The following is a 22,660-nucleotide window of genomic DNA, read 5'->3' on the forward strand; positions in this document are numbered from 1 at the left end:
TACCATTTTATTTCGTTACCTGTATAATTATCTTCTTTCAGATATTTTCATTTTTATATACATATATTTTTTATTCTTCATTATAATAACGTCGTTTAAAATTTAATTTCATTTAGAAGATAATTTATATTTCTCATTAACACTTTAATATAAAAAGTTATTTTTAGAAATTTTATCAAATTTTTTTTTCAACAAAATTGTTACTCAAATATATGCATATGTGCATATCATATTTACTAATTCTAAGTTTTACATTATATAATATTTATCTTTAAATGTTTGTACACGACACACATAAACATTCTGTATCAGAATGTTAACGTATAATAATTTATCTCATTTAATTACGTAAGATGTAATGTCTTAAATTAACAAACAAAAAATAACAAGAAAAAAACAATTCTAATTTCGTATATGATCGAAATCTTAATCGAATGTAGTATATTATTATGATTGATGAATATATATTCATTAATATCAAATTATTCATATATACTTTCTCACACAGTTATGTTTATGTTATCGAAAGATATCTTGGAAGAAAGCCATTATCAAGTCTGTCGGTTTAGCGACCTTGCTTGGCGGTCACCTCGATTGATCTTAGCTTGGATCGATAAATATTTATTGCCTTTAACGTTCGTTCATCGGTAGTGACAACAACCTTGAAGGAATCCCTGCTGTTATTCGCACGATTCGATTTATGCACGCGTACCTTTTATTTTCTCTTTTAGTCTCGCATCAGTACTATGTGTTTGTCTCTTTCTTTGCTCTTATCTCGTACTCTCTCTTTTATCTTTTCTCTTTTTCTCTCATTCAAGCGGACGAACCGATTACATAAGGACTACGTCGACGTGTATTATACGAGAAAGACCTTGTTGTCTCTACTACCATCGTCTATGCATTACGTCACCTATGCTCACGTTGGATATACTAAACTCTGTAACCATCTTTGCCAATGCTCCTGTTGCTATTATTATTGCTATTGTTATTGCTATTATCCAATTTACCTGTGGCGCTCCGTTTGAAAGTACGTACCGCTGTGTGTCGCAAAAATCGACCGGAATTGCTCATTTTGAGGATAAAATGAACTAAAAATAAATAAAAAAGAGTAATTTACAAATCTTGGATTTTTTTCTTACTCATCTTGAAATTTGAGAATATGTTTCGTTTTTTTCACAACAATTACAATTTAATACTTCAAGGACCTCTTACGGGTTTTCTCATATTGCACGTCTTGTCTATTATGGATGGATTACGAAGTAATCTGTTTTTTTTTTTTTTAATGAAATGGCGTATACATCTTAATTTTATAATTTTTTCGAGACATTAATACCATATTTATAACGGTTGCTAGTATAATCAAAATAAAATAACAAAATGTTGTGCAAACCGTCTGCTATAGAAGTAAGCGAAACCTTTTTTTTTTTCAATGGATATTATTTTTCTTTTTGTCGGTCTTTACCGAAAAAAAAATTATATCTTCATAGAGAAAAATATTTCACACAATATTATACGTAAAAAAAACTACTAGAAACTGTGGTGAAATTTATTTTTAAATAAAATTTTATAATTATTATTAAAAAAGTATTTTTTTATGTTTTTACAATTTCTAAAAATTTCGTACAAATTAATTTTTTAAGTAAAACAGTTATTATAATTATTAAACAAAACAAATTTGGTTTTCGATAATATCTAAAATAAATCCTATTATACAATTTTTGAAAGTTTTACAAAAATTATTTCATAAATAACAAAGTTATGATAACTTTGAAACGTACAAGTTTGCCCAAAAACGTGCGATCCCAGGAGTATGTCTGACAGATTTTTCCTCGGTTCTTAAAGTGTTAAGTAGCTAATGGTAACTACTTTTTACGCATGACGAGTATAATAGTCATTACACAAAATCCTGTAATACTTCATGACGAATATACTTGTCAAACTCAGTTAACTGGTTATTATTATTATTATTGGCTAATGCTGCCGATAATCCTACAGGTTATTGTTAGTTATTGCTACTAACATCATTAATAGTGATCTCTTCATCTTTAAAATTGATTTTGAGTCTCTATACGTTCACAATCACACAACTAATAGTTTTATTTCTCTCATCAGTAGAGTCATGCCATAACGTTTAAATCCTGTGCTTGTTCTCATTGGACTCGAACTATTATCGACATTTCAGATTGACTCTCTGTCATCTCTTAATTACTGGATTATTTTCCTATATAACTAATTCGAAGAAATTTCCTTTGATATATATTTTGCTTTTATCTTGAAATTGTTCTTAGAAATTGCATTTATGATGTATTTCAAGTTTTGTTATACTTTTTTGTTATTTTTTTAAATGCACGTAAGGTAGTTTGATTAATTACGATAGACGTTTAATAATGATAAGATTATTTCTATTGTAATTATAACTTTGACGATTTGAACATTCGAGTATGCGATAATAGATATTCGTGTATTTATAATGTTTCGGGTAGTTTATATTTCAGAAACAATGTGTCGTAAACCTATATAAGATTTATGTTTTTTCATTTACATAAGTTTCTTAACCGGATACATGTGGTAGGTCAAGAATAATTTTCTAGATACTGAAATAAAATTGTATATTCAATTTACCAATAGTTGCTTTAACTCTTTCGCTCTGAAAGGCGTATATATACGCCCTCAAAGAATGACCATTCCTATACGAAGAACGTAACACATGGGCTGAAAAGTCCCGGGCCTCACATATAAATGGCGCTAGTTTTATTGCATTCACCTCATTTTCAGTTAGTACTAACCTTCAAAAGATATGTGTATAAATTTCCCAGCTGTCGAGTAGTTGGTTCGTGAGATGTAGCATTTTGAGTGAAACAGCTTTCGTTATTTTCAAAAAGATGCATAAAAAAGATTGTCTTGTGTTAATAAAACATTGCTTTTTATAGCAAAAAAAATACTGTTGAAGCCAAGACTTGGCTTGATAAACATTATTCGGACTCTGCACCAGGAAAATCAATCGTTGAGAAGTGGTTTACTAAGTTTAAACGAGGCGAAATGACCGTCGAAGATGATGCACGCAGAGGACGACCGAAAGAGGCTGTTACCGACGAAAACATTAAGAAAGTCCATAAAATAATTTTGAATGCCCGTAAAGTAAAGTTGATTGAGTTAGTTGAGACTCTAAAGATATCAAAGGAACGTGTAGGACATATAATACATGAATACTTGGAAATGCGAAAGCTGTGTGCAAAGTGGATACCGTGAGTGCTCACAATCGATAAAAAAAAACAATGGCAAAGTTGTATGAGTTGAGCTTCGAATTGCTTTCCCATCCACCGTATTCTCCAGATCTGGCCCTCAGTGACTTTTTCCTATTTGCAGATCTTAAAAGAATGCTCGCTGGAAAAAAATTCAGCACTGATGAAGAGGTTATCGCTGAAACTGAGGCCTATTTTGAGACAAAAGATAAATCGTTCTACAAAAGTGGTATTGAAATGTTAGAGTGGCGCTGGAATGATTGTGTTGCTCTTGATGGAGATTATATTGATGAATAAAGTCAATTTTGAACGAAAAAACCGTTTTTTCTTTGTTAGGCCCGGGACTTTTCAGCCCGTGTATTGTGTATACTTTCTCGAAAAGTACACGATCAAATAGGAAAGAACAATACGCTTCATACACAGTTATCATATTTTGTCTCAATCGTGCCGGAGCAAAAAGATTAATTGTAATGTCTAAATATTATTATTTTATTAATAAAATAATATATAAATTATAACATATTTATTAATTTTATTAAAAGCTTGTAATTAAATTAAATTTTAACTTAATTTATATTTTTATTATATTATATATATAAAATATTAATATATATTATATTAATAAATATAAATTAAATTAAATTAAAAAAAATTGTAAGAACAAAAATCTCTATTTTATTAGGGATAATTAGATATTCTCTCTATATTATATTATCCCTAAATATACCTAAAAAGGTAACCACAAAAAGTATAGCGTGCATTTTGAATAACTTTAACATTTTTTTGTGTGTCTAATGAATTATCTAATAGTAAACAATAACTGCCTTAAAAAAGAAAAAAAATAATTAACTAAATAAATAAGAATTTTTTTGTCAATATTTTTTCCAATAATTTCTTATTCACGTTTATTTCTAGATAATTACGTCCAACATACGTTCTCATCAAATAGACAATTTATAATCTTAACTACTTTAATGTATTTAATCGCAATTAAATTTGACGGTAGCAGCAACACAAGCCATTTGTTATCATGCTTTGTAATAACCGGCATCTGTCACGATTAAACGTAGAAATATTTATCTATCGTTAACGCCTAACACATAAGCTAGAAAATTTCCAGTCGAAGCGTCGTAAATCGATCAGATTGAACCGTTGATTTCCTTATCCCCACTACAACTACCCCACGCACATGCCGTTATTGTTTACGCGCGACAAGTCAATGCGTTTTCGCGTGAATGGAGGTGGCCCGGATGGAAAGATCGGAATTATTGATTTCCATATTTGGTGGATGCCTACGCATACTAAACAACGTCGTCCGCTCCTTGACATGAGCAATAGCAACACGCATTCACGTATATATATATACATATTCATATTCATATTCATATACATATACATATATGTATACTTATACATATATTTATATAATTTGATTGGATACCGACTGGTTAAACCGACCAATCAACCTTCTCCTATTTTTCCTCCTCATTCTCCTCTTATTTCTCGTGTTTAATTATCTCGGTCAATGCGCGTGGTATGAAGCGTATAAACAGTTCTATCATTCTTTTAAATTGACATGAGCATTTTCTCGACATATCTGCTCTAAATTCTCTTTGTGTAATAAAGACGATACATCGGATCAGAAAGAATCTATTTACTTTTTTTTCTTTTATCTCCTTTTTTTGAAGATAATTATTTAATTATATATTACGTAAATTCAAATTTGTTGGATAATTTAGATGACGTTATTTAATACTAGATTTATGGATGTTTTGTTCATTATTTTTTAAAAACTTACAATCATTGTTTGAATAAACAATTGGGTAGAGGGAAGGAATTTAATTTATTTTTTAATTAAAATTAATTTAATTTACTTTCTTTATTTAATTAATAAAGAAAACTTAATATTTATGTATATTTTATTACAGCATTAAAAATCAATATATATTTAAAAAAAAAAATATTTATATTATATATTATATATTATTTGTATAGCAATCTAATGTTAAATACGTATTTAATGTATCGTTTACAATAAGATTTATCAATTATTCTTGTAACATTGTATTACTATGGTCTTTTATGTTTAAAATATTAGATGGTTTAAAAACTTATGTTAGTAGATTGAAATAACTGAATATTATTTTGAAGATATGGATGTTAAATCAGATAATATTTTAAAAGAATTTTACGAAAATTGTTTTAAGATTATTTTCTTTGCTTTGGTTTTAAATGAAAGCTATAATTTGATGGGTTCATTATAAATTTAACGTTCTTCGAGAGTTGAAAAACGTTGATTTAGAATGTTTCATAGTTTTTGAAGTTGTAATGACGATCGATTCGAATTTATCAAACTTTTCTTATAATAACGAATATTAGTATTCCTTTTCCTTTCTTCTATTTTTGTTCGAAAATTGTCAACATTATTGAACATTTAATGAATGCTGATCAAATATTGGAAATTTCAATATCGATAATCACGTTGAGAAATTCGTATAGCCTACGTTTAGTCTGTTTTGCAATTTTCACAAAGACAAATTTCAAAATACTCTTTATTTTCTGAAAATAATTATATATCTAGGAAAGATATTCATTCCACTTTTACAGTAATTAAATGATATGAAATGTTTAATCTTTTAGTATCCCACCGATGTTATTTTGACAAGTAATTTTTTGAAAAGAAAAAACAACAAAAACAAACAAAGTATAACCTAAACAATTATTCAGTTTGATAAGTATTATATAAATACTTAAAATAATAAATAACATATTCCACGAAAAAAAGAAACAAAACACCTAATACCGCTTCTTTTCCCTTTAAAAAAAAATTCTGCTACTTATTAAATGATCAGACTTTATGGGTCATCACAAAAAATAAGTTTACATCTTTACTGTGAGAAAGCAACTTGTAAGATTTGATTTAAATCACCCTGTATAATAATATCCCTAATTTCGATTCAATAAATCTCGTGTTCAAACACCCTTTCGAAAGGGTGACCTCGACTTAGTGTAAGTATGCTGTGCTCTTAAGAAATAAGAAACGGAAGATGATGTATGCATCCTCGTAATGCATCTGTATTCCGACAAGGTATAGATCATTATGATGGAACGAGTGTAGCATCGTGTTGAAGAATAAGTTCTTTTTCTCTCTCTATTTTTTTCTTGGAGTATAATTCTTGCCGTTGGCAAGAAGTGGGAAGTAACGCGTAGACGATTTAACATAGAAAAAAAAAGACATTGGCAGCTTATATGCAAGGATGACCAGATGGTGCATCATCGCTAAAAACGTATCGACCGGTTTTACGTGTTGGTTGCTTTTTTTGCGTAAATTTGACCACCAATTCAACCTTTCTGAACGATACTTTTACTTTTCTTACTTTTTTTTCTTTTCTTTTTTTTATAAAAACCCCTCGTTAATCATCATCTACAATTAGCAAATGACTATGAACTTATTATTATATTCAACACCGTGTAGAATAATATACGTTCAGATTAATATAACAAACATTTATATCAACTTCATAAATAATAATAATTAAAAATAATTTTTAAAAATCAAGCCAATAAAAATAATAATAATAATAATAATAATAATAATAATAATAATAATAATAATATAAATACCATATTTAACGAATAAAGAAACATTTTCTAGTTTCTTTTTTTTTTCGAATAAACAATTTTTCCTTCTATTTTGAAATAATTCAATCAATGTTTTCCATAAGATCTTAAAATAAAGAAAATAGCTGAAAGATACATAGACATACGTATACATATATATACATATATATAGATCGCATTTCAGGTACACCTACGTAGAATAGTATAGATGTTATCCATGTGAGAGAATACTGATCGGTATGTGTACATATATATACATATTTACACACACATATATATGGGCACGAAGCGCGTGCCACGGATATCTCTGTTGCATCTATGGTCATCGTATGTAACATTTCGTAATGTCTATTTCGTCCTCGTCAAATCGTTACGAAACGATCTTGTATTTACTCTTTGATGTAGAGCCAATGATTAAATTCGACGTGAACTTGAGATAAAAAGAAGGAAGATCCTGAACAAAAGATCCTGAATCTCAATAAAAGGAGAAAAGCAAAAAAGAAGCAAAAAGATTCTCGAACGTGAACTCGAAAGAGAAAGGAGAAGGAAGACTTTGGTAGAATGGGGGGGAAGGATTTATTTAGAGTACTATAGACCTCATTATAGTCGGTAATGACAGTACGAATGGTCATTAAGCCACGAATGGTTAAGTTCTTTTGCTTCTACGGTCAGATCTCTCGTATCCAATCGTGTTTCTAGCTAGTATACTTTTCTTCGTGTTCTAAGTAGAACGATGTGTGTATGTGTGTGTGTTTATGTATGTGTATATATATAGTAGTTAGTAGTAATAGCCAATGGTATGCCTTACTGTGTGACTTGGATTAACATCGACCACATCGGTGGTAATTACTTGCCTATGTTTAAACTTCTTGGATTTATCAAAATAAATGAGACGTAGCTAACGTTCGAACAAGTTAAGAGTACGAAGAAAAACATCTTCGTTATTATTATTATTATTTTTATTATTACAAAGAGTATCAAAGAAAAAGAGAAATAGGAAATATATGTAATTTATCTGGAATCGTCTTGATCATTTGACGTTAATTTGATTTTTATTATTATTGGATATGATGCAATGATCTTGCATAAATTAACAATGGATAATGTAATTTTTCATTGGGTCAATTTAAAAAAAAAAAAAAGGGTCGTCATTTCTTCGAAAATGTGCAAGAACTTCAATTAAAAAATGATTTATCACTTTCGTGTAATATAAAGAAAAAAAAACAAATAGAAAGCTAAATTGGTGATCGATTGTTGGTGAAAATATTAATTTACAAGGGATGATCGATCACCTACCGAGTGACATCAAACTATTTTCCTAATTACCAATGCAATCAAGTAACGTTTAACCTGTCCAATTAAGATATCGTCCGATCGATGAAACAACAATTTTCTCGATTCAATGCTAACGAATCCGTGTGATCGACAGATCATGGAGTATGACTATAGTACTTTGTTACTCTCGTTCAAGGTTTTTTTTCTCTTTTTCTCCTTTTTTTTTTACATTTTCTCAACCTACGCCGATCTCGATTCGTCGCGGTAACCAACGTTCGAACAACAAACGCGTGACTTCCGGCGAACGTTCAAATTTTTTTCTCCGAGATGACGTAAGAAAAATCGGCCAAACTAAAAAATGAAGAAAAAAAAGACCGGTCTTATACAGTTTTTCTATTAATTTTCTTTATTTTATTTTATTAAAAACAAATTTACCGTGAAAAGAACCATGAGTTGTTAGGTATCTATGTAAGGGAAAAACTTAAAACGATTTTCTATAAATTTTATTTAATTTAGTTTCGAAAGAGCATGAAATAAATAAATATATCGGGTTAAAAAGTAGCACATTCGTTTGTAGTGAAAATCGTAAACCAAAAAAGAAAAAATGATTTTATATGTTGGTGTGTTATAAGTTTTAATATATCAATTATTATACCTTATTGGTAACACCCCTTTAAGTTCATATTTTATTATTTTATTTTTAAAAAAAAGAAAAAAACTTGAATGCAATGATTTAATCGTAAATAAATAAATGCGAATGCGTTTTCTCGTTTTATGATATATCTAAAAATAGTACATACATATATAATATCGTGCCGATCGAGTTTTAGAAAGCAGCAGCAATACCTTTTCTCATCTCTCATCTTTCTCTTCTTTTCGAAGAGAGTTCACCTCGATGACGTTGCGACCATGTAGCACGGTGATTCCTTCTTCGGTATTACTAGTAGTACATACTAGAAAGAAAAAGAATAAGAAGAAAAAAAAGCCGGTTTCCATCCTTTCACGTACCATAAATGGCGGTCTCGATCCGATCGAAAACGCATATAAAAGCGATCGGCCGAGCAAGAGAATTTTCTTCGTGACGTGATTTATGCACCTAAAGTAAATGCTGCATGCTTCTTAGAAATCGATAACGGACGGATATCCTTTATTTCATAGAAATATAATATATGGAAAAATTTCGACAAGAATACTCAATTATGGTCATTTTTTTCTTTTTTTTTTTTACTAAGTATATTATATTGTTATATTCATATAATAATCAATATAATATAGAAATAATGATGTGTGTATGTTTTTAATACAATAATCTTTTATATATTGAGCCAATATTTTTATATAGTTTTAAATTAATAAATTAAATAAATGTTGAATATTAATATTTATAATATAAAAAGTATCGGTTTGGAATATATGTGATTAATATTACACCGATTAATAAAAAGATTTAGTATTTTATATAGGTGATCAGTATTTTACAATAGAATATTATAGTATCTACCTTTTATTAGCATGTGATACCTTCAATTATACATATTCACCCCAAAAATGTTTAAAAATATTGAAAGAAATAAATAAAATAACATTTAAATTATTTTATTTTTTAATTTTAATTATTTTTATTTTATTTATTCTTTCAACATTAAAAATATTGATATAATATATGTAATATATTATTCTCAGAATTATATGTAATTATATGTCTAAGAATTTAGTATTAATATCGTAAAGAATATACGAATTAAGATCAATGACGAATAAAAAAGAAATGCAGTAATTTCAAACTATTATAATTCATCTTTGTTTTCTTCTTCTTTTTCTAAAACAAAAAAATAAACAAATCTGACTGCAACGAACCGTTACTTCTCGTTTAAATAAAAATCAAGACGCATGCTCGCATTTTCATTAGCACGCATTCATTGTTTTACGAATACTTTCGCGCTGCGTTTGCAGGCGTAATCACTTTGTTCGACTTTACACGGTTCGTAATTTTTCGAATGGATCGTTGATCACACACACAGCCTTCTCCGCGTCGACACGAATTCCTCTCTTTCAAATTCTTTAACATAAGTCAATAAATCTTATCACTCCTCTTACGACAGGAAGATCTTCAAGTCATGAACTTTTATTAACACACATGTTCCCTTAACTTTATTATTTTCTTTTTTATAAATCATATACATACAAATCAGCATAGATTCAAGTATTATACTTTATCTTAATACTTTGTTGAGATCGGCTATTTTTTTAAGAATTTATCTCATGTCACCGGCTATTACTTCGTAATTGAATTGAAAAGTAGAACAATATAAGTAATTTTTAATAAATTTTACCTATTATTAGACGTTAAATATTTTTTCTTCTTATGATAAACAGTATAACAATAGTACAAAAAAATTTGTTACTATTGTAATATTTATTTTCGCTGCGTTTTCCTTTTAAATAGCGTGGTGCGAAAAAAAACGCATCACGAGTTAACTTGTGACTGGTCAGCAACGTTCGGCCACAGAAACACGAGTTAACTCGGGACTGGTCAACAAAGTGTTAAAACTGTTTCTTATCGAACCGTTTTTAAGTAAATTTCATTTACCAATAACGGTACACGCTTCGAAATTTGGTAAATATACAAAAACGAGATATTTTTTTTTAACTTTCCAAAACTGGCTATTTATTCATTCGTAGACTAAACATTAAAACTATAAGAAAAAAAAGCTTTATTGATGCCAATTACGATGACTTATTTTTGATATCCTTTTTTGTAACATATTATATAAATTTAAATATATCATACGTCCGAGTAACGAGATTCAGGTATGTTTTAAAGATGATAATCCACGGTTTGATATATGTCACTTAAGAAAAAGGGTAACAAAAAGCAAATTGAAAACAAAAAAAATGAAAACAAAAATAAAAAGAAATATTATACAAAGTGGAAAAAGTAAACACCCCGGATTTCCTTCGGAGCAACTGGTTCTACCCTCGATAGAAGCAAGGTCAATGTTAACAGCAGCTGCAGCAGCTGCTGCAACAACGTTGATTCGTGGTAAAATCTTGTACATGTGAACATAGAGCGTTACAAGATTTTTCACCCTCTCTCTCTCTCTCTCTCTCTCTCTCTCTCTCTCTCTCTCTCTCACACAAACACACACACTTTCTTTCATTTTTTTTTACTATTTTTTTATCCTTTCTTTTATTTAGATGATCTCAGTTAGTTGTTTCGTTGTCTCCTCTCATAACGAAACCCGGATACATTCGAGGTACGCAAGCAACACGTTTTTAACCCGTCAATTTCGATTGGTTTCAGATAAAACTGGAACGAGTACTGGGTGTCACAGTATCGAGCAATGCAGCCCTGGATTGCGACGCTACGAGCGAGTTGGTCGCTTATCCTGCTGGGTGAGTAATCTATTTTCTTTATTTTTTGTCTTCTTTTTGGTCTCTTCGTTGTATCTAATCGACCTATATATATCTATCGATCTCTCGATCTACTTTTGACCCACTTTTGGTCCACTTTTGTACCGGTATAACTCTAATCGTTTCGCTCAGCAACCTAAGCTTTTCTATTGTTTAACGTTAGATTAGACGTTTGGACAAAAAAGAACAAAAAAAAAGTAGATGAATTCTTTTAACGGTATTTAACACCAAGTTAATCTATTTTACATCTAACTTCTAATATTACCGTTTGAAATACATTAACAACATGTACATGTAACATATATTCCATACGTTGTACAAATTGATAATGATTGAAGTATGTGTGATACTCACTGCGTTTGAAGTATCCAATAAGTCAATCTATTAGTCGTCAATGTCCTATTTTTGGGATACATTTTCCAAATTTTCCTTTTAATAATTGCAAATTCAGAATGAAATATTATCGTTAAAATATTGAAATCGTACCTCGTGCTCCATATTTAAATAAAAAAAAACAACAATTATGACAAAAAAAAAGTTTTGATTAATTTGATGAAAATCATTATATAATTAATTTAATTTTTTTTTATATTTTTGTATTGTGGCGGTTAATGGGTTAATATAATTAATTATTAATTTTATTTATATACTTATATAAAACAACCTTTTTTTATTTATATCGAAAATTCTCCAATTATATATTAGCCAAGTATACGAATTATAATTAGTAATGTTTAGACGAGATAATAACGTAATAATTTAAGGATAGCAAAAACTCGAATGTTTTATTTGTTATTAATGCGAATCGATTGTTTTAATTATTGATCTTTGAATTATGATCGTAACTAAACCGTGCAATTTTAATCGAGCATACGTTGAAATGTGTAAGATGTTAAACGTACTTCGCGAGTTTGCCAACCTTGCCGTATATCTTTCAAAGAGATAATTACTTTGACCGTAACAATTTTTCGAGCACTTAATTATTAACCCTCATTCGAATGGATCTGTGCGCTTTCGCTTTACAAATCTACACTGACTTTTAAAGGCCGAGACTTGTATTATCCATGTGAAAGCGATAAATCGATCGTTAATTTTTTTACAAATCGATCAGAAGAAAATATTAAGACATTATTTATATTTCATTATAATATGCTCGTTAGAACCCTTAAATATTCAATCAAATTTTTATTTATTAGCATTTCCAAATCTTTTAGATTGTAATAACTTTTAATAATGATTTATACACGGGTAAACTTTCTCCTCCTTTTCTGATGATTTTAAAGTTTTATTCTCGTAAAAAAAAAAAAAAAAAAAAAAAAAAAACCAAAACAGAAATTGGAAATTAATAACATGCGTTAAACATTTCAATAAAATAAGTTGTAACTGTTGAGAAGTAGAATATATAAGAAAATTATTATATTAAATAAATAATTTAAAACATATATATTAATATATATATATTGTGTTTTGTATTATTTTATACAAATTTAAAATCTACGTGTTTCGTTTTCAAATATTTATTTATTTGCAACATAAATGAACTTTTAGAAAACGAATGTACCGTTAGATTATTATCTCGAGTTTACTTCTTCTTCGTGATTAAATAAAAAAGAAGTTTAAAATTATCTCGACAACAGGAAATAAAGAATGGAAAAAGGTGTCGATAAAGGAAAAAATAAATAGAAAAAAATATTTAAAAAACTACAAAAATGAGGGGTTCACGTTTCACTCATTGGTCACGGATAAAACACTAGCAACGGATTTCGATAAAAGAAACCTACTTCTCTCTCGTTTCTTCTTTTTTTATCTTCTTCTTCTTTGGATTTTTCTTCGAATTTTTCTTACCTGCCGTGACTTCAATGAAAAGAATGGCGAAAGTAAGATGAAGAGATTATTCCGGTTTATCGCGACAACAAGAGAGTGGAACATTTTCGTTTATATTCAACAAGACCGGATCATGATCGTTCCGTGTCCTTCAACGGACAACCATGATTGGCTCACCTTGCAACTTTGTCCTGTGTGTCTCTTATTGCAAAATTACATTTATTGTTCTATGTTTTGCAACAACTAAATGGATTTGCCATCTAAAATTTCCAAACATGGAACTGAACGCCAGTTACCATGGATAAATTATTATTTTCATATGATCTCAAGCAACTTCGTGAAAGTTCCACTTGGTTTTCTTTTGATTTCACCTCATCCCGACAAATTACTTTCTTCCACCCTCTGTTATCTTTCAAGCATCAGATATGTGTGTTTCGTTTTACAAGATGAACGAAATCTCATGTGTTTACATTATTTTCCACTTTAAATAAAAAAAAATTATAAGAAATATTAAATGAACAATGAAGATGTTTAGATTACTCGATATTTAAAGATTAATTTGAAATCAAGATAAATTATATTAAATATTATTAAATATATTTTAATATTATCTTGATTATTTTCATTTAGATAATGTTAAAGTATTAATTATTATTTTTCCAAATTTTTCTATTTATTTTTTTTATTGCACAATTAATTCAAATTATGCTTAAGATCTTAAAATCTATATTTTATTATTGGTTTTTTTTTCTTATAGCTTATTCAATACTGAGTAGTATAATCAATATTATTTAACATGTTATTTGTTTCATAAACTTAAAGTAGAGTTATGATAAATTTATTATCATTTCAAAAGTTATTGAGTTTCTACGTAAACTTTGCCCAATTAAATTCTAGATGTATGATTTGATTCAAATTATTTATCATATGAATATGATTATTACTACTACAAACATAATACTTATAATGAATCAAACTTATTATTCGAAACCAAGAAATAAAATGAAATATAGATAATTCAATGCTTAATTCTAAATAATTAACGATTCATTCAGTCCTTTGTAACATTTTGTAAGTTAGTTATCATAATATAATAATTTGTATCAAGCGTAATATTAAATATAACCGCTCCCAGAAAATAACCTCCTTAGGCTGTAGAGTTAAGGATAACAAGACGAAGTCTTAAAGATAATAATAATAATGATAATAAAAAGTTTAATCAAATGTCAAATAATACTTTATATATGATTATTAAATAGATGGTATATTAAAATTTACTAATGTAAGTTAGTTAAAATAATATAATAATTAATACTAAACATAAAATAATACTTTATACGTGATGATTAAATAAAAATGGTATATTACAATTAGTAAAAATGATAAAATTTTCGGGAATTAAATCGTAGATAGTAAAGGCTTAGAAATAATCGTTCGAAATGCAATAAAATATGCACATGAGGCTACGTACGGTCGGTAAGAGCCGGAAATCGGGTCAAGAGAGAGGTGAATGGACCAAAAGATTCTGTGTCTCGAGCGTACAGTCCTTAACACTGGGAGATCCGCCTCCCGGTAACTATACACACATAATATATATACGTATAACTATGTACTTACTCACATACGTATTTACATACATCAGAGCAACGGTTAAATCGTCGATTCTCTGATCTTGATTCAAGAAGATGTGCGTTCTCGTGTGAAAGAAAAAGATATCTCTGTGAAAGATGAAAAGTGTTCACAGCATCAGCATCTCCAACTAGATCGCATCTCTCGCATACCGTGTTAGATGATGAGTCAACTAGTTGCACCTTTGCATCAACCCATTTTCATTTCCAACGCTCTTCATCTTGTCTCCAATTTATTTTGCATTTTTAGTTTTACTTTTTTTTCCTTCCCCTCATTTAAAAAATATTCAGAAACGATTTAAAGAATATTTTTAAACCATAGATAACTTTCATATCACGCGTTGTTCGTGTGCGTTCATATTGGATGTGTATATTTTATACATTTTATTTTTTACAAATTATTGCAAAATTATTGTTTATATTTTATAAATACATATACATGTACATTATATTAAATATTAAATTTTCATAGTTTAAATTTCATCTTGTTAAATTTTTTGTTTTATCATGATTTTTGTTGTTGTTGAATATTTAACATTACTTGTAGAAAATAAGAACACTGATGAAGATATGAATATTTATCGTCATTGTAGCAACATTTATTAGAATAGAGATGTGCATTGTCTTCTTCCTAACGTGTTTGACCGGTCATATAGAACAAGTTTAATGAGCGATGGTGAACCTTTACATGGTTCCGTTGAAAATCACGCGGACGTGCCTAATCGATAATGAAAGTCTCGAGGAAAGCTAAACTCGCCTACGGTTAAACATTTTTTTATCTTAAAGAAATATACGTACGTACATACATTATCTTTGCACAAAGTTTCGAACGAAAAAAAAGAAAAAAAAGATTATCCGATGTCATTGGCACGTAGTCTTCTCTTCGACTCTCATCATTAATTATAGTAGATTTTCGCAATGTCATCAAAATTTCAAGGACACGTTTGCGAGTCCCAACATTCTTTTCTCACGATTCGTACTTATCGATGTTTTTTCTAAGCAAACGTTCGATACTAAACACGATAAATTGTAAGAATTCTTTTTCTTAACTACATACAAGTCTTCGCATTTAGTTTTTTTCAATCAAAATAAAAATTCTTGCTAGAAAAAAGAAAATTAAAAAAAGTAGATATAATTACTTATAATTTCGGATAACTGAAATTAAGCACACAACAACATAAAATTTTTAACTTTACATTTTATTCATCTCAATTTTTAGTATAGTTTATTTGAGTACAGTATATTATATGAATTATTTACAAAGTTATTTATTAACAATATATAAAGATTTATTTTTATAAAAGAGGTAAATAACGTAGACTTTTAGAAATTTTTAAGTAAATATAAATTAGGCAACATTGAATAATTTTGTGTTATATTAAATCAACGTATTATAACAAAGCCACATCAGCGTGTGGCCGAGACACCTAATTTTTGGTGTCCTAATTTACCTGTAATAAATTATAGCAACATACAAAGTAATGCTACAATTAGAATGAAATACATAAAATAATAATAGACGAAAAAATAGAAAAAGTAAGGTTATGTCGTATTTAAATTTAAAAACACGTGTGACATGAAATAAATTTAAATAATTGAATTGTAATTAAGCGCCATCTATCGAAAACTTACAGAACCTAGAGACCTAGCCAACCTCTAAATAATAAATTCTTAAATTTACAACGAAAAATAAAAATAATCGCGATAAAAACTATCCTATATTCTAAGTTGGAACAAATCACATAAAATAAAATAAAATTCATGAAAATCGATTGAGTAATTTCGGAGTTATTAGTGGACAAACACTGTGACACTGAATTTTTATATATATAAATTAATTGTTTAAACCTTTATCGAGATTTAATAAATATCATCTCGATAATTTCTTTGAAAAATCTGTTTTACTTTATTTAAAAAAAGTGATCTTAAATAAAAATTGAGTATTCAATTTTTTTTTTTTTTCATTTAGTATCGATTATTTGAAATCTATCGATCGTACTACTTCATACTATGTCTTCTTCGAGAACTCGGCACAAGTTATTACTAACCACAACTCATCGACTAATTGCAGGTCGAACTAATTATCGTCTATCCGCAAGCTCGCACCTGCGGTTCAACGCACCGTTCTCCTACAAAGCGGTTAAATGTTTCTCCACTCTCTCTTTCTCTTTCTCTCTCATGTATTAGCTTAATTCTAGCTGCCGTTATCGAAAGAGAAACGAACTGAGAGAAGGAGAAAAACAACAAAAAAAATCAAAGAGAAAGAAAGAAAGAGGATCAGTCAAGCGCGCGTTTTAATAAACAGCTCGGTTCTATATAGACAAACCGGATGTCGTTTTGCTTTGCAAAGTCTCTACTACCTGATTTGCATTATTTTCGAAACACTAACAGATTCTACTTACTTCCTGTATCTTTTTATTTTTAATTTTATACAACGCTAACAATTATCGAAAAACATTTTCACATAATATCAAATAATGTTCTTTTTAATGTTATATTAAATAATATATATTTAAGCTATCGAATTACTGTACGATAATATTTTTTACGTTAATACTCGTAAAAATTACTAATAATTATTTTCTCTGCCTAAAAAATTCAAAATAATTATTTTTGAAACTTGTTATAATATTTGATATTACAAATATTTTATTAGTATCTGTATATCTATATCGGTATGTATAAAAATGTACATTTGGTTTGTACCTAATCGCTAATCTCCAAAAATATTTTATCGATTGTTTTGAAATTTTGAAAAAACGTTGCATTCGCATACAGGTATGTTTTTATTACATTAATTTATTTATAAAATTATTAATTAATTTAAAAAGAAAAAAAATATAGGTAAGTCCAGCGCCATCTGTTGGCCATAGATTTCGGTGAGTGCATGAAACATTTGAACATAACCTAACCTTTATCTATACTACAACGCCATATTTTGGCTTACATGAGCCATAGTAACACGTGGTAGGGCATAGCTAGTTTTCTATAAATTAATAGAATTAAATAGTATACCTAAAATAATAAATATAATAAAATAATATTTATTAAGCTAATAGTTAGACTAACGTTCGAAAGTTAAACTTAATACATTTAGATTATTTATTAATTACAAATTACATCTTGTTATGAGAATTCATCAAATTATTTAAATTTTAAATAATAAGTTTTCGCAGTAATCGATACTGTTTACATTACATTAAAATATATAAAAAACACTTGTCATTTTCTAAGAAACATACTTGAAAATTACATAAATTAATTGCACGAATACGTTAGATGTTTAACAACGTATTATTGTTAAAAAATCTTAATTTTATCTCAGTAGCTTCATCGTCCCAGAGTTAAACGACTATCATAATACACACTCCTAGATCAAAATCAATCAAATTGTTTGATCGAAAATGATTATTCCCTAGTAGCACAAAATATTGAATACACATGTGTATTTAATATTAAAAAGAGATTCAATGTCTTTTAGTAACACAAAATATTGAATACATGTGTATTTAATATTAAAAAAAGATTCAATGTCTTTTTAATATTAAATACACATGTATTCAATATTTTGTGCTACTAAGGTTAGTATATACAGAATGATCTATAATACTTTTATTCAAAGGAAATTTTTTATAACAAATTTTAATTTTAATTTTATTTTTTTCAAATAAACTTTCTAATAAATTTTATCTATTCTCGTTATAAATAATATATATTTTTTTTATTCTATTTATAGAATATATTTGCACAGTTTTGTCGGTAAACCCCAAAACACCCTATATATATTATATTACATCTTGTTATTTTTCTCTTTCATTGAAACGATATTTAAACGGACAAAATTACTATGGAACCATAATGAATCATCGAACAATAACACTAATAATGATTTTTCCCAGGAGTTCGTCTCGCTATTAGCTTACCACCACCACCACCACCACCTTGTGATATCGTTATCCCGAACATTCTGACTTTCCACGACTTTCGATCCTACTTCCCCTTCCGGTGATTCCATTTCGTTACTTCTATCTCTTTCTCTTTCTTTTTCATTCGTAAGCCAGATTTTCGGTCTTTTTTTCTCACACGAGTAATACTACCAACGTGTTCACGCTATTCGCGTTCTCATTTATTTACATACATAATATATCTCGATCTAAAAAAAGAGATCTTCATACCTGATGTAGAAACACTTTGTATAGTTCATGATTTTATATATAATCAAGTTTCTAACTAGTTTCCCCACACCCTCCTCTTTTTCTATCTTTCCTTCTTTCTCTCTTTTTATTTTTACAAGATAACGTTCTTTCACACGCAAAAATTAGATTGTTTTCTAATGATTTTCTTCTTTACTTTTTCTCTTATCAACTGGAATCAGTATAGCCATGTTTGACTTGGAAGTTTTCTTTCAAGGCCACGCGAAAGTTCCTCTTCCTTCTTCAGTTCTTTGTATCGTCTTCACAGACACACACATACAAGTTTCACATATATGTACATACATTACCTCGTGTGATTAGTTCATACCGTAATCAAAAACACCGATCACGTGACGGTAAGAATTTATCAAGAACGAGAAAGAAATCGAGAGTCGAATCTAACAGACAACTCAGCTTGTCGTTCCGCTCTCATTCTTCATCGTACCTCGCCGTAAAAATAAAATAAAAAAAAAAAAGAAAAGAAAAAGAAGAGATAGAAAAAGAAGAAAAGCAAGATAAAAAGAAAAAAGTATCTAGTTTCTTTCAAGTAATAACTTTTAGAAAATGATCGAATATACCTACTCGATAAATGATGACGATGATGATTATGATGAATATAATGATGATGATGATTATTATTATTATTATTAGATGACCAGATGACCAAATAGTTATGAATCCAGTCAATTATCGTTCTCAACGATCGACCTACTGACCTTTAAACCTTTCGACCTTACAAAATTCTCACACGCTCAAATAACATTCGAGCAAATAGACAGAGAGTTTTGTTACGATCTATCGCATATCGTAATATGTTCGCGTGCAACTATTCTACGTACATATATGCATATATGTATTATATGTACCAACGCGTACCATATCGCGTTAAAATATCTCTAGGCAAATTTTGAAATTTCGATTAGTCTAGTTTCGTCGTTCATCGTTGAAACATACAATTCGGTATCCTTGCATTTTATTAATACAGGTAGGATCTTGGTTATCTGTAGTATTATGTTTATTAACCCATTACCCGCCAATGGCCTTTTTTGGGATGCATTTTGAAAGTTTTTTTTTTATAAGTGCAATTTCAGAATGAAATATATTCGTTAAAATCATGAGATCGTACTATGTGCTTCATGAAAATATTAAAAATTCTCACTATTCTATTTTAAATCAATAATTAATGATATATAACAATTTTTATATTTAAATAAAATTATTTAAATAAATTAATTAAATAATTTGTATATTTTTAAATAATTATTTAAATAAAAAAAAATTATTGCAAAAATAGTTCTATTTGGTTAGTATGAATATTATTATACAGTTAATTTAATTTTTTTTGCATTTTCGTATTGTGGCGGGTAATGGGTTAATTAATTTTCGATTCGATTAATTCTCAATTTCGAGTTAACTGTAAAAGTATATTAATCAATTTATTTTGCATTGTTTGTCCCCCTAATCATGATACTGATTAATGTAACAATGTATATATGGTATATCAGATTTTAACACATTGACTGCCAACTACGACATATCTCGTAGTAAGTGTGTGTGCCAATATTGCCACCTACGTAGTCTGTGATGCAATTTTAGATTAATTACAAATGGTTATTTAAGTTAAGAATTATTAAAAAGGATAAATAAAAAATTTATATGGTGTAAAAAACATTAATTATCAATTATTATAAGTGCCATTACAATGTTATATCAGTAACTTAATATTATTATATTTTGTAGAAATTCATAAATTCTTTAAAATAAAATTTTGACACCCAGGGCAAGACGCTCTCAATATGTCCGGCAGTCAATGGGTTAATTGATTATATTAATTTAATAATTTAATTGTAGAATAATAGAATTAGTTTTATTATTACTTTTTTTTATTTAGAATTTTCAGTATTTATTGCATAGATTTTAACGATATATATTTATATCTTTTTTTTATATTAATATTAGAAATTATCCAATGAGTAATGTTAAAAGAAAATTTTTATTATATTAATTTGTATAATTAATATCACATAAATTAAATTATGTTTTTATTTTTTCATTTACTGATTTATTTATTTATTCAGAGTTATACGTATTTAATTTTATTTCGAAATAAATGTTTTCGTTTATCTCACGAACATCTTATATTAGTTATGGGTTCAACATGGCTATCGTTCAGTGTTGTACGAACGATTTCCATCGTATTTACGTTATTCGTGCACGCCCGGTGTGTGCTAGTTTCACTAGGTCGAAGTCACGGAAAGTGTGGTGTGCTTCCTTCACACGGCCCCAAGCCTCCCCTTTCATCGTCTTGTCCAAAGAAAGAAAGCCATAAGTATACGCCAACCTATTCTAAAACAAACCCTATAAAACGATTCACGATCATTGAAAGAGAAATAAATGATATAAAGGTAATGTAATCAACGAGAAATTTCATTTACACAAGAACTAGAAAAATAAATTACTATTTTCCATATTCTTAAACATAATTAAACAAATTTAAAAAGAAAACAAACAAATGCCTTGAATATTCAACAAATGAATAAATCGCAATTTTTATGATTTTTTCTTTATAAAAACAAACCTTGTTGAAACATATAAAAATTATCAAATGATAATACAATAAATTTGCGTATCAACGAAACAGACAAACGTAATTAAAAATTTCATTGAAAGGACCAAAAAAATAATAATAATAATAATAATACAATGTGTAAGCGAACTCAAATTTCTTGACAATAATTCTACAAAATCAGAAAAAAAACCATAAAATAGAATAAAATAAAATACATTATTTTAAAAGAACGATAAATGAAAGAGAAGTACAAAATGGAATCTATGTTCATAATTTGTTTTAAAAAATAAAATAAATGAACAATTAATCAAAGGTAACATGGCAAAAACGGTCGAGAGAAAAGAGTCATGCATCAACGATCTTAAATGATATCTTCTACGATCTCAGCAATATAACGAAAGATCTCTTCCGATTGCTGAATAATTCAACGAACTCGCGCGAGAATACGACGACTTGAACGTCTCAATTTCCCACGAGAGTATCTCATTTAAAGACCTCCTGGCGATATTCGGTCGATCGACTTCTTCTTCTTCATCTTCTTCATCTTCTTCATCATCATCTTCATTTTCTTCTTCGTTTGTCCTCGTTTGAAACGCATTTTAAAAGACAAGGTCTCGAGACAGGTAATGAGTGACGTTATCGTACTATTGTTATACGCATATATGTATATCTATACATATCTATGTACATAAGAGAAACGTCATTATAAGTTTATGCGTTTATATATGTACAATGCAAATGACGCTTATCTCCGAAGGATAAAATAATTTTTATTCTTTTCAATCATTACGTCATTCGTTTCTTTTAGAAATCTATCCAATGATACGACTGAACGCTTATAGGAATAATCTCGATCATTTTTTTAAATCACTAACAAATAATTTTTTTTTGCTT

General features: G+C 28.3%; 1 protein-coding gene across 1 annotated transcript in view; it reads left to right on the forward strand.

The window, feature by feature from the left end:
* The window catches only part of Wdr62 (WD repeat domain 62), a 132,621-nt gene that overhangs the window by 84,568 nt on the left and 25,393 nt on the right, over positions 1–22,660 (forward strand). The window contains exon 3 of the mRNA XM_089176528.1: positions 11,443–11,534. Coding sequence (XP_089032654.1) covers positions 11,443–11,534 — 92 coding nt within the window. The remainder of the gene's footprint in view (positions 1–11,442; positions 11,535–22,660) is intronic.

The sequence above is a fragment of the Polistes dominula genome, unplaced genomic scaffold, assembly GCF_049000335.1.
Source record: "Polistes dominula isolate Pdom_NZ unplaced genomic scaffold, Pdom_raw_medaka contig_25, whole genome shotgun sequence".
NCBI lineage: Eukaryota > Metazoa > Arthropoda > Insecta > Hymenoptera > Vespidae > Polistes > Polistes dominula.